Source organism: Gossypium raimondii, chromosome 6 (genome assembly GCF_025698545.1).
Source record: "Gossypium raimondii isolate GPD5lz chromosome 6, ASM2569854v1, whole genome shotgun sequence".
Classification (NCBI taxonomy): Eukaryota; Viridiplantae; Streptophyta; class Magnoliopsida; order Malvales; family Malvaceae; genus Gossypium; species Gossypium raimondii.
Genome location: NC_068570.1, coordinates 59475511 through 59494490, shown reverse-complemented (window position 1 = coordinate 59494490; position 18980 = coordinate 59475511). Strand labels below are relative to the sequence as shown.

General features: G+C 28.4%; 1 protein-coding gene across 1 annotated transcript; it reads right to left on the bottom strand.

Moving 5' to 3' along the window:
- Positions 1-3973: 3973 nt before the first annotated feature.
- On the bottom strand, positions 3974-7646 carry LOC105773188 (uncharacterized). Its single transcript, XM_012594892.2, has 7 exons — positions 7480-7646; positions 6349-6707; positions 6030-6257; positions 5590-5944; positions 5381-5508; positions 5143-5278; positions 3974-4503 (listed from the first exon to the last, which is right to left on the bottom strand). The coding sequence occupies exons 2-7, from the start codon at positions 6690-6692 to the stop codon at positions 4264-4266; spliced, it is 1431 nt and encodes a 476-aa protein (XP_012450346.1). The 5' UTR covers positions 6693-6707; positions 7480-7646; the 3' UTR covers positions 3974-4263.
- Between the last annotated feature and the right edge of the window lie 11334 nt (positions 7647-18980).

The window sequence follows — 18980 nt, the reverse complement described above, 5'->3', positions numbered from 1 at the left end:
AGTTTTGTTAATAGGGTAAATGATGAAATGATAAACTGAACGAGTTGATCAAACGAGCTATTGAAATGAAATGAAAAAGTTGAATTGTGAATCGAAACGTGATATGAGATTGAGAAATGAACCTAAGGTTCATGATATGTCCAATTTCAAATTGTGAATGTATGATATCGATTGATGAATCGCTAGTGTTGAAATATGGAATTTAAATTTAAATTTGTATATATGATTTTATGTATTACGTGTTTATTAATATTATAATTTGAATTATGGTAATACCACTGAGTATGAAATACTAGCGTACGGTTGTTTCCGTACGTAGGTTGATAGAAATCAAAGGTTCCGGTTCAGCATCCAGATCAAACCCGACTTCAGCATAACTTTGGTGATGTATATTTTCTTTTGGTAATGTGGCATGTACATAGGATGTGTATAAATGTTATTATGTTTTAATATAAATGGTTAGACCTGTTAGTATTATAAGTTTATGAATTATAATGAAAGAAGTTTATCTATTTTTATTTAATTAGTACATTGTTGATTGAGTTGATTAGAAGGTATTTAAAATAGAAAATGAAAATGTGACATGAATCGGTTGATTTGATTATATTTGAAAATGATATGGTTTTTAATTGCAGGGGGTTTTATGTAAAAATAAGCAGAAGTGCTGTCGAAATTTTTTAAAAAAAAATGAAAGAAGTCAATTAGATAAAATTTTATATGATTTTATGATTTTATCTTAATATGTTTGTTATTTATATAAGAATTATTGTAACTATCTTGATATGTCCTGTAATGCCTCGTAACCCTGTTCCGGCGACAGTTTGGGGTTAGGGGGTGCTACAATCGGTACGCACCATTCCGGTCTTAAACCCGTATCATCTAGTCTATGTTTCGATGAATTTCGACCATTCCGGTGTATTTTAGTCAATACCAACTTTACAAAATTTTGATATTTTAAACCAACTTGTAAATTTTTTATGTTAACCATATTTTTTTTCTACAACTACATTTAAAATTAATAATTATTAAATTAAATTATTGAACCTAATTAAGATTTATAAAACTTATATTTACAAATAAATATATTTATAAGGATGTAATTGAGATATATTTGCATGTATATATAATATATAATTTAATTTTGACCAAAATAATATATATTTTATTAATAAACTAAAATTTAGACTACATATACATGAAAAATATTTAAAAACATCGATAAACTCAAATCGGTACACTGGAATATATTGGTACTGGTACGTACCAATACTGAGATAAAACGGTATGTTTATAGATACGGGATTGACTATCTTGATCGGAAAGCATTCTTGAGCACAAGCTCTAATAGTAGAATCTAATAGTAGATCTAAACTAAAAACTTAATGATATTAGATACAATATGACTACAAGATATAAATGTGATACTGAAAAATAATTTAAAATACAACATTAATATAAAATATAATATAAATACTATATAAATATTTAAAATATGTATCAAGATTCATGGTCGAGTTTAGGTCGGGCTTATGTATGATATTAATATTTTATATAGTTGTGAAAGTCCGACTCAACCCGAAATATAAATTTTGATTTTTACTTAAGCTAGTCTATATTTGTAAATAACTAATCTAAACTTATTTAGGTACCTTATATTATTATTTATTAAATATTATTATTATTATTATTTAATATTTAATAATTATTTTTATTAAATTTCTAAATATAAATAACTTAAAATGTTTTTAATATTTACATTATAATATAATATATCTATTTTTATATTATATAAATTACATAATATATAAAATAAATAAAAATTTAATATATCATAAAACTTTAGAACAAATCGTTCCTGGTCGAGCTCAAGTTTTAAATATTAAAATACAAGCTCGACTTATCTTTTAAATTTGTTCAGACCTATTTTATTGCATTACTAAAATCCAAGTCTATTTTCTTCATATATGAATTACTCATTTGAATTATTATTCATAGAAGAAGTTGTTTTCTAGGTAAAAATATTAGGGAGGTCGTTGTATTTAGGGTGGATTATATTTCAGTCCGTGTTTCTTTTATTCTACAGAAAAATGAGTAAATTAACTCTTGTATATTTTAGAACGTGTATTCCTTTGTTAAATTTTATCCGTTAAATGATGATCTAAAACGTTAGTTTAAATGGTTAAGTATTAATTTGGTCTTTGAACTATTGTTAAAATATCGTTTTGATTTTTTAAAATTTCTTAACAATAATTCTAAAAATATTAAAATGATTAAAATATCGTGTTGATAACTTTAGGGATTTATTTTAAATTAAAATTTTACCTTTTAATCTTTTATTTATTCCCATAAATTTAAAACATTGTTTTCTTTTTTTTATCTTTTATTTATTCTCATAAATTTAAAACATTGTTTTTAAAATTTGAAACCAATGAAGACCTTATTTAGAATTTAGAAATTTATATTAAAAATCAAAACCAAAAATTATTGAACCCGATAACTTAATATTAAAGCTTCTTAATGTATTAAACAATAAGATCTTTGAATGAAAAAGTTTCTAATAGTTAAGGGATGCAAAACGAGTAATCAAAATTTTATAATAGTTATTATACATCATTAAGATATACAAAAGTACAGGAGATGCGAAAATGAACATTTTGTAAAATAGAAAAAGGTAAGCATTGAACAAATTTTTATATACGTTTTAATTGGAAGCGTGGATAATGAAGATGAAACTGAACAATAATGAAAGCATGAGAAATTCGAAAGTCAATAATCAAAATTTTTAGTCAATGATTTTTTTTTTTTGCTTCAATCAAGTATTTATAGCTTCAATCAAGCATGGTAAATCCTTTTTTTAAGGGATTTTGCAAAATAATAAAGAAAGCCTTGTAAAAGTTTGATAAATTTTGTTAAGACTTTGTAAATTTTAAAGATTTTTTACATATAAATTTTAAATTCTTAGAAATTTTTATTTATAATTTTAAAAAATGTTTCAACGTCATTTTCAATAATTTATATTTAATTTTAAGATTTATTTTAAAATTTTTAGAATTATGATTTTTTAAAAAAGAAAACTGATATTTTAATTATATTTTATGCCATTTACTAATTTGCACGTTTCAAACAAAATGTATAAGAACTAATTCATCCATTCTTTTAAGAAGGGCGAAATACAATCTACACCCAAATATAAAACTTCCTTAATACTACTTTTATCCTGTTTTCTATGTTTTAATTTCAAATTTCAAACCGAATAATGTAGGGTTGATTTAGAAAAATCAAGAAATCAAAAATCAATTATTAAGGTGCCGAACAGAATGAGTTTTATTTTTATTTAATATATATTTAAATTTAATCAATTTATAATGTAAAATAAACATTTTATATTAAGATAGTGAAAACAGCTTTAAAATCATATATAAAATGAATTTCAAAAATAAGAGTTGTTAATTATTTTCATTTACTTACACAAACTATCTTTTCTTTTTATGTATTTACATGAAAAATATATATTTCAAACTTCATTAAATAATATCCAATATAAAACAAAGTTTACTTCATTAAAATAAGACAAAATAATATTAAAAATGGACATCTAAACCGAATCGAATTACATGAATAATTTGAAAATCAAGAAAAACTTAACCCAAACCAACCCAACAAAACATTATTTATGTATATTTTACAAATATTTATATATACATAAAATTTCAGAAGAAAATATATATGAGTCATTAATATTTTTACTTAATTAGAAAACTAACTTTTTTTTCCAAACACGATAACACAAACTTTATCAAATAATATAAAAATCATAAAACAAAGGTTGTTTTGTAAAAAAAAAAACCCCCAAAACTTATATTTTAATATTAAAATAAAAAATCAAGATATTATCAAGTGCAGAAACTAAAAACCCAACATGAAGGCCCAAAATATAATTAACCCAATATAGAATAACCTAAAAAACCAATCCTTTTTGCAAGGAAAAAAAGTTAGGCTTCGATGGAGTTTGTATTCTGAAAAGGACAAATCTACAAGTTCAGTGTTTTTTTTGAAGGAAGTAAATTAAAGGGCTAAAAAAGCTTAAAACAACATCAGAGATTACAATTAAAGACCTCATTATCTTCTATCCAAAGCATGTTTAACAAAAGGTGGAACCTACCTATCAAGTATCTGAATTTTTAATCAAATCAAAATTTGTCCATGGCTCTCCACCCCCTCTACCATTTTGTTTTTTTCACTAAACCCGACTTTTATCAAAACTTAGAGACCGAAAAAGCCGAGTTCACTAGCTCTCTCCTTCTCGAAAGTTTCGAAATACTGATATATGATTGTTACGGCTAGCAATATTCCGGTACCTGAACCGATTGCTCCCATGAAATCGGCTAAGACAGTTAATGCACCGATGCACATTCCGCCAAATGCAGCTGCGGTCGGTATGTAACGGTTTAGTTCTTTTTGTAGATTTGAATCTCTATGTCCTGGCATCACCATTTGTTGTTCCTGCAAACGGAACACGAAACTAAGACCTTTAAAACGGCAAAAACAAATATGCATTGACAAATTGGTGAAGCCTGAGGGTAAGGCTGTGCAAAAATCAGTGGAAAACGACCAAACTGAACCAAATTTCGGTTTTTTTTTATTCAGTTTGGACAGTTTCAATTGAAAATTGGTTAACTTGGTGTACTCGGTTTGGGTATGAATTTCAAAACGGTTTAAAATGGGCAACAGCAAATACACATTGACAAATTGGTGAACTCCAGGGTAGGGCAGTGCAAAAATCAGTGGAAAACGACCAAACTCAATCAAATCAGTTTTTTCAATTAAAAGTTGGTTCCAAAAATTGGTTCACTCGGCTCGGGTTTAAATATCTAAACCGCTTTAACTGACTTAAAATAACTATTAAATATGATATATACATTTAAACCCAAACACAATTGGTTTCTGGAAAAAGGGAAGTTGGTCAAGTCTGTTTTTGACTTTTTTGCACCGATCCGACTGATCCCACACCCCTACTTAAGGGATTCACAAGATTTCCACTTCATGGATGGAACAAACACGATTAAAGGAATCATCGACTGGAAATGGGACAACTAACAGAACCGGTAGATGAGTAAACAAGGTTCATCATAAAAGGTTTACCTTGAGCTGCTTAGCAACATCCCTGGCTGAAGAACCGGAAACTTCAATCCAAGTTTTCGAAAACAAGGCACAGGCAGAAAGCATGAACACTAGATAAAACAGAGCATGGAAGGGATTTGCTGCCATATCTGCCAAGCTGTAGTAATAATCAGACAAAACCAGGCATCAACATATTTGAAGAGAAAATAACCCAAAAAAGAAAGTTTCACAACCAAAGACAAATGGAACTGATTCTAACCTTGCAGGGGCAGTAACATAGTAAGCTAGACCACCAACGGGAATAAACTGACCACCTGAATATTCGGATTCTTTCCACTTGCCCAACAGGTTCACAAAGAAGTTACCACTGTACTTCCGGTACAGCAACTACGTAAAAATAAACAATGTTTAGAACGAAGCCTTTTTAATATTTGCTATTCATGTAGTGTAAATATATAAAAAGGGTACCTGGGAGATGAAATAAAGATTTGAAACGAGTGCAGATTGAAGGATGATGGGCATGTTGGAGGTGTAGAATAGCTTAATGGGATACGACCCTTGCTGTCCTCGAGCATTCTTCGATCTTACAGGCAAAACAACACGGAAACCTTGGAAGTAGATAACAATAAGGAAGATCAAAACCGTAGCGAGTAAATTCGTAACGTTTGGAAGATTCTGTCGGTAGAAAGCTTCACGAAGCGCTCGAACTTTGTCTGTCCTGGTTATTAAAAGATGGAACATGGCAATGACAGCACCTTCGAATTCAGCCCCACGACCGCTGTTGATTGTTGTAGGGCTAAAGGCTTTCCAGATTATGTTTTCACTGCACAATGGAAATAGTATTTAGGATAGCCACTTAATGAAATAGATTGCAGTTGACATGAAAAAGGAACGATAAAATAACATACCAGATATTGGTGGCTATGAAAAGGGAGATCCCAGAGCCCAAACCATACCCCTTTTGGAGAAGTTCATCGAGGCAGATCACAATAATTCCAGCAAAGCAAAGTTGAATAATAATAAGAATGGCATTTCCAACACCGAGCTGACCAACACTTCCGTACATACCAGACAGAACGTACGCCACTGCCTCACCAACAGCAATTAGGATCCCCAACAGCTTTTGAGCCCCATTTCTGCAAAGCAAACATAAAAGAACCAAAGATTATGGAGGACATATAGTGCTTCAAGTTATAATGGAGAAAATAGTCATGTTAAAACACTCACAAGAGTGCACGATCCTCGCGAACACTGTTGTCAACCTCGATGATCTTTGAACCAGCCAAGAGTTGCATCACCAAACCGGAAGTAACAATGGGGGTAATCCCAAGTTCCATAACGGTTCCACGGTTGGATGCAAGGATAACACGCATCCAATAAAACGGATCAGCGCCTGTCGTAGAATGTATTCCATAAAGGGGAAGCTGACTGCAAACCAGGAAAATAAAGAGGGAGATCACAGTATAGATGACCTTCTCTCTAAAAGGGATTTTCCTATCAGCACTCTGAACTTCAGGCAGAAACGAAAGAAATGGTCTAACCAAATGAAGTACTCTGAACCCGCCTCCCATATTGGCTATTCAAAACTGAATTACACCACAAAATTCAGCAATTGTTTCAGTTAATGAACTTACAAAATTAAGGAAAAAAATACATAATAAATGAGGCCACATATCAAATACAAATACCATTGATTGTAAAAAACAAGAATTAAGTTCATTCCAATTTAACGGATCCTTGCATAATTTTTAAAAAATTCTCTACATTATCTATCCTAATCCTACAATTTGAACAATGTTATCGTTCTTATATATGGCCATATCTGCATAACAGGGACAAGGAGGAACATGCAAGAAATACAAATTGTAGATTAATCGATGATGCTTTGAAACATGAAATAAAATAGGAACTGATTAAGTTCTCATTACATTTAAAAAATAAATAAATAAGTAGTAGCAGACCTATAAATCAATCCGATCTAAAAATTAGATTCAGCATCCAAACGAAATTACCAGTCAAATTACAAATCAGTCCGATCTAAAAAAATTGATTCCAAATTATATTAAACACATGTAATCGGTTCAAATTAGCTGAGATAAAAAGGAAAAACCGAAATAAACGCGAATCTGTGCACAGATCAAGCAGATCTACAATACCGTAAAGTAAATCTGGTAAATCAAAATTCGAAAACTAACATTCTAAATATATACACATATGCAAATCCAGATCTAGAAACGAAAAACATAATACATCAATTCTTTTTCTTTCTATTGCCAAGGAAATGAAATTTCTCAATAAACAAAAATTCAAAATAAAACGATAATGAAAAACATAAAATGGAAAGAAATCGATACATACTGAGAGGATTTGAGAGCAGATCTGAGAATATTACGAGCAAAAGTTTCCCTTTGGAAAATTACTTTTCGGATTTTTCAAAGAGAAGAGAAAAATATCCCCTTACTGGGTTGTAAAATGAAAGATACAATGTGTTGTTATTTTTATAGCACAAAATAAATATTTTTCGATTTATGCTTGATTTTTATTTTGTCGCGGCACTATTTTAGAAGGTTTGCCGTGCCACGATATCTTGTCCAATAGGAATTTAGCACGTGTACTTTGGTGTATAATTAGTTAATTGAATATTTGAATTTGGATCTCATAGTATATTGTTCCTTACTAATTTGACTTTGGGTAAACTACGAAAATAGTCAGTTTTGTTTAGATCAAGTTATATTTTAGTCACTTATGTTTAAAATATTATGTTTTAGTCCCTTGTATTATCGTGTTATAACATTTTAGTCACTGAACCGTTAATTATCGTTAACAGTGTTACGGTAAGCTGACGTGGCACGTTAAACAATCATTTTAAATAAAAATTTTAGGTTAAATTATATAATTGGTCTATATTTTTTCGTTTTGAGCAATTTAATTATTTTCTTTTATGTTTTTTTTTCTTCTTCTTCTTCCTTTGTTTTCCTCCTTTCTCCATTTCTTTTAATATAGTTTTCTATGTTTTCTATTTGTTAAAACTAGTCTTATATTTGGCTTTTAGCAAATAAATAAATAAATAAAAAGAAAAAATAAATTGTTCAAAAAATAAAAGTATAAGGACTAATTTTAACAAATGGAAAACATAGAAAATTTATGTTAAAAGAAATGGAAAAAGGTGGAAAATAGAGGAATAAGTAGAAGAGAATGGAAAAAAAGAAAAAAATTAAAAAATAAAAGAAAAATTAAATTGCTCAAAATGAAAAAATATAGGGACAACTTGTATAATTTAACCTAAAATTTTCGTTTAAAATGATAATTTAACATGTCACGTTAGGTTACTGTTACATTGTTAACGGTAATTAACGGCTTAGTGACTAAAATATTACAACACGATAACGTAAGTGACTAAAACGTAACATTTCAAACATAAGTGACTAAAAATATAACATGAGGCAAACAAATATGACTATTTTCGTAATTTACCCTTTGACTTTTTGTTTTCAAATAAGATACCATTTGTAAAAGTAGTTAGATACAAATGGGCCAAAAGCCCAATGATACAATATGAAGAGCAAATTTATAGCCCAAAAATATAAATACCATATAATCCTAACCATCCCTAGTGATGTTATTGCATGAGGAGAAGGAGGGGGAGACAGTCCGATGAATGTTCTCTACATCTGACCCGAACGAGAAACAAGCTTTCCAGAGAGGTCAATCAAGCTGTGGAACTCGAAAGGTGATATTTGAATCGCCATGGTATTGAAGAGAGCATCAACGATGGAAGAGCCAAGATCGGACTCGAGACCAGTGAGAGATTGGAGAGACGTCGGGGTCAAATAGACTTGATCATGGATTGAGTCACTCACCCAGATTCGAAGTCTCTCCCAATAAGTGAGAGAATTTGGGCAACAATATAGGCTTAAAAAATGGGTTTGCACAAAAATAAGGTTCATTTTCTAAATGTGTCAGGCCTCGAGTAAGAATTTTTGGCCCAAATCAGCCTAAACCTTCTTTTTTGTTGTTGTTTTATTATCATTTTGCTATTATATTACTACTATTTAGTATTATCATTTGAATATTGTATAATTATTGTTTTCTAATTAATTTTGTTACTATTTTAAAGTCAAATATTGACTCAAGTTCTGAGCAAACTGCTTGGTACTGCCATTGAACCGATTAAAAAACTAGTTGAATCGAATTTTTTACTTTATTAACTGAACCCATAAAATTTGATCCAAATGAGTAAAACTCAACACAAAATAAAACCCAAAAATAAAAACATTGCCCAAATAAATTAAATTGAGCCTAATAAATAAATAAATAAATAAAAGTTAAATATATATTAAATTTATTATTTATTTGTGTTTATAAATTTTCTAGATCTTTTATCTTGTTAAATTTTGAGTGATTGATCTAGAAATCTATTGAAGTTTTTTTTAAAAGGTGAAAGTATGAGTTAGATTCTTCTACTATAAAGACTAGATTAAATTACTCCTTTAAATATTAAATGAATCGATTTAGTCCATATATTTATCCGACCCTATAAAAGCTTTGAAAAATATAACGAAGTGTTTTTCAAATTAAAAGAAAAAATAATTATGCCCTATTTTTTTTGTAAAAATTCTAATTAAACCTCAAAATTTATTTTATTTTTTTGAAAATTGACGCAAAAATGTGTATAGAGAGAGAGGAGGCAAGAAATAGTCGTATCTAAAGCATAATATTTAATGCATTGTCAATGGATGAATGAACTGTTGATAAATAATAAAATAATACAAAGATCATTAAATTAAATAAAAGACAACGGAAGACTTATAAATAAATAATGATAATCTTATTTAATATAATAAAATATTAGTTATAATTTTATAAATAATTACTAATAATTCTTAGGTTTAGTCGTTTAGGGTTTAAAAACTCGGGTTTATGGTTTAGATTATTAGTATTTATAGGATTCCAAAACTCATGTTTATTTTTCTTACTTCTTTAGATATTTAGAGATCAAATTTATATAATAGTTTAAGAAAAGGTACTTTTGAAAAGAAGAAAGAATCATGATGCGAGAATGAGAAAATGGAAAATAAAATATTTGAAAATTTTAATTTAATTTAATTTAAGAAGTGCCACATGTCTCAAAATGATTGGCTAATAGATTTTCTTTAACGGTGTCAACTTTTTAGGTAATCTGAATAATAAATTATAGTTTAGATACCACTTATGACCAAAAATAATAATTGAGTACCAACTTGAGAAAAACAGTACAATTTAGACACTATTTTTTAATTTAAGCCTTTTTTTTGTTTTATCTAATGACAAAATATCATATTATTTTTCACCGACGATATATAAAACTTATACAAGTGCATCAAATATTTTTGAGTATTGTACAATTAAATGGTCAATACTCTCACAAATACAGACATATCCACAAACACACGCTCACACTACATTCAAGTGAACTGCTCAAATAAAGGTTTATCACTTCCTTCTGAAAACTCAAATCCAAATAAACTCTATAAATAAACATCTCTTAACCATCAAGCAAATCACGACGAGATTTTCCATTAAACATATATTTCATGCCAAAACCCAACATTTTTACATTAAGCCCAACATGCTAAGTTATATTTGAGGCCTTGAAAGCATATTTTTAGCTTCCAACAAGGCCTTAGTTTAAAAGCCTAAGCCTGTTTTCAGTCTCTCTTTGCTTAGCTTTCCCAATTTATAGGCCCAAAAGTTACCAATTTCCAAAAAATTTTGGGCCAAAGAAAATTTGGGTTCTATTTTCTAGACACATTGTTTGATGTAGTAATTACGAACTTTAAACATGGATCATAAAATAAATACGAGAGTATCGAAAATAAATTTTATTTATTTTGTCTAAGATGATTATTGAACTTGACAATTATTTCCACACTGGGTTGAATTTTGTGTTTGGTTCAAGTTAGCTCTTGAATTTGACAATTATTTCTATATTGGGACATGAATTAGACAATTGTTCCCACACTTGGCTAAACTTTTCTTAGTCCATGTTACTCCCTATACTTTGTAATTTATGTCACATTTTAGACCCTAACATAGGAATAATTATCAAATTCAGGGACCAACTTGAATAAAAAATTCAAGCCCCAAATAATATATTAACCCTTTTTTTCTTTTCATTTATATGTTTGGTAAAAAAAATGAAAAGTGGGTGGAAAAACATTTCTCTTCTTTTATTGCTTGGTAAAGTTGAAAATTGAGAGGAAAGAAAATGTTAAAATATTATTCAAGTCATTGTTCTCTTCGTACATTTAAAATTTAGTCCATTATTTTTATTCTAGGAACTTAACCTCTCTATTTTTGAATTTCAAAATTCAAGATCAATCGTTAACACCACTATAAAATTTTCACTAATTTCACGGGTGTAAAATTTTGAAATAAATAAATAAAAACTCAATTTGGTAGTCTCATAATGAAAGAAAAATAATGTTATAATGGACCTAAAATTAATAGAATATTTTTAACAATGTTAATAGTTGAACTTACATTTTGAAATCTGGAAAATAAAAGAGTTAAATTTATTGAAATAAAAGTTTATTTAATATTTCAAAATATTTAAATTATTTCGAGTTTAATAAGTTTAATTTTGGTGAAAATATTATGAAGGCTTTTATACTAGAAGTTAGATTACATTTTGCCTTATTTACTAAAAAAGAACAAATTAATCCTTATACAATAGATCAAAGAGCAAACTGATCCTATCAGTTAAATTCTTCATTTCTTTCTACAGTTAAAAACAAGCATTGCTGATAGAAAACTGGATAGTTACACATGACGTGTCACGTATAACCTCATGCTGATGTACAATGACCAATTTTTATAGTAGAAATAGATGAAATTTTCAACAATATGACCAATTTGTTATTTGATCTTACGCGCAATGATTAACTTGCCTATTTTTTGAATAAAACGAGCAAAATGTAATTCAACCCCTAGTACAAGAACTTTCATGATACTTTTACCGTTCAAACATAAACAATTACAAATTACACGAATTCAAATAATTAACATTTTTCTATTCAAATCCGATTAAATCCAATTTACATCCAATTTAATTAAATTGATTTTTTTAACATTAATCTCATTATAGGTTTTTATCATATCTGTTTTTTTTATACAGTACCTAAAACTACCTATAGCCCCTCCTCGACCCTTAAATAGGAAGATAATACGCGTCAGCATACTCAAACTCACGTCCTCCTACAATAGCAAAAATATCGATGTTAATCAAACTAAAACCCGATAATTAAATCGAATTTTTGAATTCAAATCTAAATAACAAAACAAATTAGCCGCAAAGTAGTGTCCATTAGCATGTGATGAACAACACTAATCACTAGAATAGTGTCTACTGAGAACTAGACAACAAGGAACTGTTTCCAATGAATAAAAATGATGCCCTCCTCCACTTCATCTTCTTAATTTAATTTCTGGTATAATAACTTTTTTGGCCCTCCAATTTTAAAACAAATTCATTTCAACAACAATTTGTAGTTTTTATCAAATCACCCCAAAAGGGATGGTTACTGGCATGGCATATATATGGATTGCCACGTAGATGACACATAAACATTAATTCTAATTTTTTGAATTTTAAAAAATATTAAATATACATTTATAATATTTTAATAATTTAATGATTATTAATTTTAAAAAATAGTTTTCTATTAATTTGTTTTGAATTTTAAATTTAAAAATTAATTAAATGATGACGTGTCATCCACGTGTATGTAACGTCAGTAAAGTTAAAAATGTTAACTTTTCATTCATTTTGGTGTGATTTCACAAAATGCAAGTTTAAAAACTAAAAGACTGAAAAATAAATAAATGGCTAAAATAATTTTATATAAAATTGGAGTGTCAAATAAGTTATTATGCCTTTACTTTTTTAAAAGCTGTCATTAATATTGAAAATGCTGAGGAATCTAAAATTTCAACAAAGGTCAGCTTTCATAGGATAATACAAAATATTAATCATGATAATGTGGGGAAAAAATGCCAGTCAAAGATTTGGGCACCATTAACTAAGCATATTTTATTATTCCTTGTTGCAAGTAAAAAGAAATTTGTGGGAATCATTTTAACTTTATTATCTAATGGGTTTAATATTTTCGTCTTTGGGATTTTTTAAGTAATTATTTTTATATCGGGTTTGATTTTTTTTAATATTTTGATAAATTTTTGAAAACCCTAAAATTTAAGTCTCAATGTAGAAATAATTGTCAAGTTTAAGGACTAAATTGAAAAAAAAGTTCAAGTCTCAGTATGAGAACAGTTACTTAGTTCGAACCCTAAATAGTTGTTTAACTATTACAACACAAATGTTGGGTATTCACATTTTAAGGGGATGCATAGAGCGGCTCGTTCGATCATTACCTTTACCTCAATGATAAAGGGGTTATTTATAAGGCCATTTGAGTTCATTTCTTTATAGTGTAGTGATAGGGTGACGTGTGTCGGTCCAAGACATTGTTGGATTCGTTTTAGAGGGATTATACGAGAAATTATCGAATATGGTGGATTGAATGATGTCATCAGTGAGTCTTCTCTATATATATTCTGCAGATTAGATCAACCCACTAAATTTAATATTTAAGCGATGATGTAAAGTCTAATTCGATCCCTATAAGATGATGCTTTAAAATATTAAAATTTCGTATCATTTTATAATAATCGATATCGATACGATACTGGCTATCGTGATTTAAATTGATCCATCAAATCGATTTAATTAAAAAAATTAAATAATATATTTTAGCCGTAATTACTTTTGGTTGAGGGGCATAGCTCCTTCGATAGTATATAAAGGTGCGATAATCATTTGCATTGGAAGTAGTTCATGACTTTTCTTTAGTTATTTATTTTAATAATGAAGGTTTAGACCAATATATTATTTTATAATTTCAAAATATCGTGTCATTAATTTGTAACGATGTTATAAAAATGATTAAATTATTTGAAAAAAATTTAAGAATCAAATTGAAAATTTTGTCGAATTTAGAGACTAAATGTTGGTTTATCTCGTTTACTAAAATTTTTAGGTTTTTAAAATTGATCTAGTGGTTGAATTGGTTAGACCATCAATTGTAGTTCTATCGGTTTAATTAGCCAATTTGGTTTAATTAAATTAATTATTAAAAATTCATAAAAATATAAAAATATTATTAAAAAATAGTGAAAATCAGTTCAGCCACTGACTTAATCGATTTTAAGCAATTTGGTCAAAATTTTGATTTAATTCTTTGTCCAAATTGATGTATTAGTCGAATTCTCAATCCAGCTAACTAGTCTATTTTGGTTCCAACAACCATGGGCTTTAAGTTAAAAAAGTGATAAACTGCACTCAATGTTACTAAACTATTAGTAAGTTTATATTTTGGTCACTTAACTTTAAAAAGTTACAAAATGGTCATTGAACTAGTCGAAAGTTTTTTTAAAGTCACTCGGTTGTTAAGGTTTTTTTTTTTTAAGTTCGGCTAGCGAGCTCCAATTGAAAATTTAATAATCAGTACGGTGAATTAGTACCTATTGACTAGTAGAAGAACGATAGTAGATCTAAGTCGATCTAACAATAAGTATTAGAGATTGAAGAAGAAAACTGTTTGGATTTTGATTTGCAGATTTGTGACATTCAAAGCAGTTTCATGAAAAAAAATCGAACTATAGAAGGGAAGGAGAAGGCGAGCTTTCGATTTGTGCAAATTATGCGAATACAGAAGGCTATATATCAACGATTTTAACAACCCAATGACTTAAATGAAATCTTTCAAATAGTTTAGTGACTTCGAGTGTAATTTAACTTTTTAAAAAAATAAATAAAAAGGTGGTGGCGGTTGGCCAATCCTTAAGGTCACCCCTCTACACAACACAATTAAATAAAAGGTAGTTTTTAGGGACAGCCTCTCATCTCATAGCCATAATTATCACCGAAAAAGGAAAGCAGTTAAAAAACGGCGGCGTTTAATGTTGTCACATGCATTATGGTTATGAGTTTCCAACTCATCTAACCTAGATTAAAAATTTTTGGGTTTGGTCCCAATAAATTAGCTCAAGGACAAATAATAGATTTTTATTTGGGTTCGAGATAAAATTGTAAAATTTTGTGTTAAAAAAATTAAATTGTATTATTGATTTATTTTGAAGGGCCAAAAATGAAAATTTTCCATTTATTCAACGATTAAAAGATTCAATTTGAACGATTTATATTTTGGGTGGGTTAAATGGGAATTTTCTCATTTAACCAATGGGACAAAAGGCCCTACTTGTCTCCCCTGGCTTCATCACTTGGCTCGAAGGTACGAGATATAAGTATACGATCAATATCGATATTCTCCTTTTCCTAAGTGTTTCAGTACATTTGAATATCCGACTCCCTTAAAATGGGAAATTATTACTTTAGACCCCAAAATTCATAAAATCTTAAGTTAATATATGGTAAAATTACAAGTTCCCCAAATACTAGAATTTTGATTTAACCCGAGTGAAAACTATAAAGATTACATTTTAGCTATCATGAAAATATATAACTTAATCTCATCCAAAAAAAATTTATGGCTTTGCCCCTATATCATATTTAAATAGAAAATAGTCATATATAAGTAACATTTTTTTATAGGGGTGAAGGGAGAGGGTAGGTAGGGCTTGGCCCGCCCTAAAATTAGAAATTTTCTATTTTGCACCCCCAAAATCTATAAATTTATAAATTAATACATGATAAAATTACAGTTTAATCCCTAAAAATAATAAAATTTTGATTTAATTATTCTAAAAACTATAAAAATATAAGTGAATATAATGATGAAATTCGTAAAATATATAACATAACCCAAAAGAAAATTTTGACTTCATCTCTATTTTTTTAAATTTACTTGAATTAATATGAATATATAAAAAAATTATATTTATATCCATTAATGCACATGAATAATGAAATAATTTAACTAGTGGTACTATATTTTATGCCATATAGGCCAAAACCTTTTTCTTTATGAGCTTGAAACCCATAGCACAACATGCTACACAATATTCTATCCATATGGTGCATTAATTAGGCAACAATTTTTTTTTAAGTGGTCCACCTGTATTTTGTTGACTTATTTCAAAAATCCACATGGAATTGGATTGGCTTTGTTTGTGATTAGGGATGTTCAAACTTCAATTAAACTCGAATTAATTGATTAAATTGATCTGATTCGGTTAATTGATTGGAAGTTGATTAATGGTTTTTTGAAATTTTGGTTATCGATTAATTCGGTTCAAAATCGAGTAATTAACCAAACTTAATAATCAATATTATGGGTTAATTTCAAAACTTATGTAGTGTTTCAAGATATAAAATTTCGGTTAATTCAATTAATTTGATTAACTTTCAAGATAAAAACATATACTTTGGTTAATTTCAATGTTCTTTTTTATATGTTTTATACTTGTTTTAACCAGGTGACAAAAAGATATAAATTTTGGTTCAGTTAATTTTTTTGGAAAAAATTCGGTTCGATTAACAGTTAAAGGATTATACAGTTCGATTAATTCGGTTAATGCTAATGCAATTAGGTTAATAACCGAACCGACCATTTGAACACCCGTACTTGTGACATGTAACAACTGCTTTATTAACATTCATATTTTTTTATAGGTATTTGAACAATACAACAAAACCCCTAAAGAGTTTAGAAGAGGAAGATAAGCTCCCCAAAGATGAAGGTTGGAAAAAAAAGTTAGGGTTGAATTAAATTATAAAATTTTAAAAGGGTCAAAAGGTAATTTTATTTTTATATTAATTTATAATTTCATAATTTTTCAAAGGATCTTAGAAAGAATTTTACCATTTTCAAGTAGTCCAACCCCAGTTTTTACCCACTAAAACTAGTCTAAAACACTCACTTGAATGAAGCCTTCTTTAAATAGTTAAAACGTGTGAAATGCTTCTCATGAGGTGAGACGTCAGTAGTTAAATAATTGCTAAATTAAAAAAAAAACAAAAAAAACATTTTTTATATTTTTAATGATTTTTAATTTTTAAAAACATTTTTTTGAATTTATTTAATTTTTAAAAATTAATTAAATGTTTATCTGTCATCCACATGACAATCCACGTGTATGCAACATTAACAAAGTTAAAAAAAAGCGTTAATTTTTCCATTTATTTTAAGGATTTGACAAAAAAGTAAGTTTAAGAACTAAAAAAACCGAACAAAAATAAATAGAGGACCAAAATGATTTTTTTATAAAGTTAAAGGACCAAATAAGTCATTATACCTATCTCTTATTTAGTTCAAATCCAATATGTAACTTTGATCACCTTCCATATACAAGTCCCCCGAATATTGTTGAGATTTTAATATTGTTGACGGGGCGTAATTAGAAAATTGTTTTAGAGGGCTCAGAAATGAATAATTTTTTTTGGAGAGTGAAAGTGCAACTTTATCATTATATTAATTTGTGATTTCCTGAAAATTAGAAGGGACTATATAAAAATTTTCCTCTTTTTTCCATTCCTCATTGTTTGCAAAAAATTGAGTCACGAGGTTTTTTAGTATCTAAGTTCGAATCCCACCATACACGATTACCATGTATAAATTTTCAATCCCACAATATAAGTTTACCAATTGAGTCTTACCTTGCATCGACATTGTTGCCATTGCAGGAGGACGTGGATTCAAATGCGCTGAACCGCATTATCCTCCTATTTAAGGGTTAGGGAGAGGCTATGGATAGTTCTAGACATTGTATAAAAAAAAAGCAGATATAATAATAACCTATAATAAGATTAACTTAAAAAAAAAAAAACTCAAAATAAAGAGATGAAAATAATAGCATTCATTATTTCTATCTAAATAATGGAGCATAATAATAACCATTTAAATTATGGTCATAAAATGTATTTTTAAATTTTTAATTGTACTTTATAAGAAATATATATTTTTTATATTATTCATGTTCGTTTTACAGTTTATGTTCAGGGATCGTGACTATTCCTCTCAATAATGTTGTCTCTAATATTCGAACTTGGATATTCCAATAATTAATTACCATATACATATATAGTAAACATTTAAGACAAAAAGAAGAAAATCACAAACTAGAGGTGTTCATGGGCCAGGCCGGGCCTAAAAAAATTAGACCCGCATCCTAGGCCCGGGCCCGGCTCGGCCCGAAATATGGGTCTGAAATTTTGTCCATGCCTGACCTGAGAAAAAATTCCTAAGCCCGAGCCCAGCCCGGCCCGACCCATTTTTAATAAACACCAAAAAATTATTTTAAAAATAAAAAAATAAAAAAGTATTTTAAAATTAAAAAATTAAAAAAATATATTTATTATATTCAAGCTTGGCCCCAAGCCCGGCCCGTTTTCTAACGGGCCTCGTTTTTTATCCAAACCCATATTTCGAGCTTATATTTTTACCCGAACCCTCCCGTATTTCGGGCGGACCATCGAGCCGGGCGGCATGAACACCACTATCACAAACTAACCATATTAAATTCTTCCCTAATTATATAACCCACTTATTTTTTTCCTCTTTAATGCTCCTTTGTTTGTTTCACCTTCTTGAGGTTTTTGTCATAAATGAATACAACTTTTATTTATTAATTTATTATTGTAAAGAATAGTGTTTGATTCTGGTTTTCGACAAGAACGAAGCTAGAAAATTGTACATTGTTAGAGGAGTTAGAATATAATTTTATTTTTTTTAACAATTGTACTGATTTGTAATTTTCGGGTTATTAAAAAGATTAAATTGAAATTTTAAGGTTTTGAGGGAGCCAAACTATAATTTTATCGTATATTAACTTAGAATTTTATGAATTTCGAGGTCTAAAGC

Bases quoted from the DNA above. Each gene is read 5' to 3' on its own strand.
- LOC105773188 (XM_012594892.2), bottom strand. From the start codon at position 6,692: ATGGGAGGCGGGTTCAGAGTACTTCATTTGGTTAGACCATTTCTTTCG. The intron at 5,945-6,029 runs GTATGTTATTTT...TCCATTGTGCAG, and splicing joins TTCATAGCCACCAATATCTG to TGAAAACATAATCTGGAAAG. The intron at 5,279-5,380 runs GTTAGAATCAGT...TTATTACTACAG, and splicing joins TATGTTACTGCCCCTGCAAG to CTTGGCAGATATGGCAGCAA.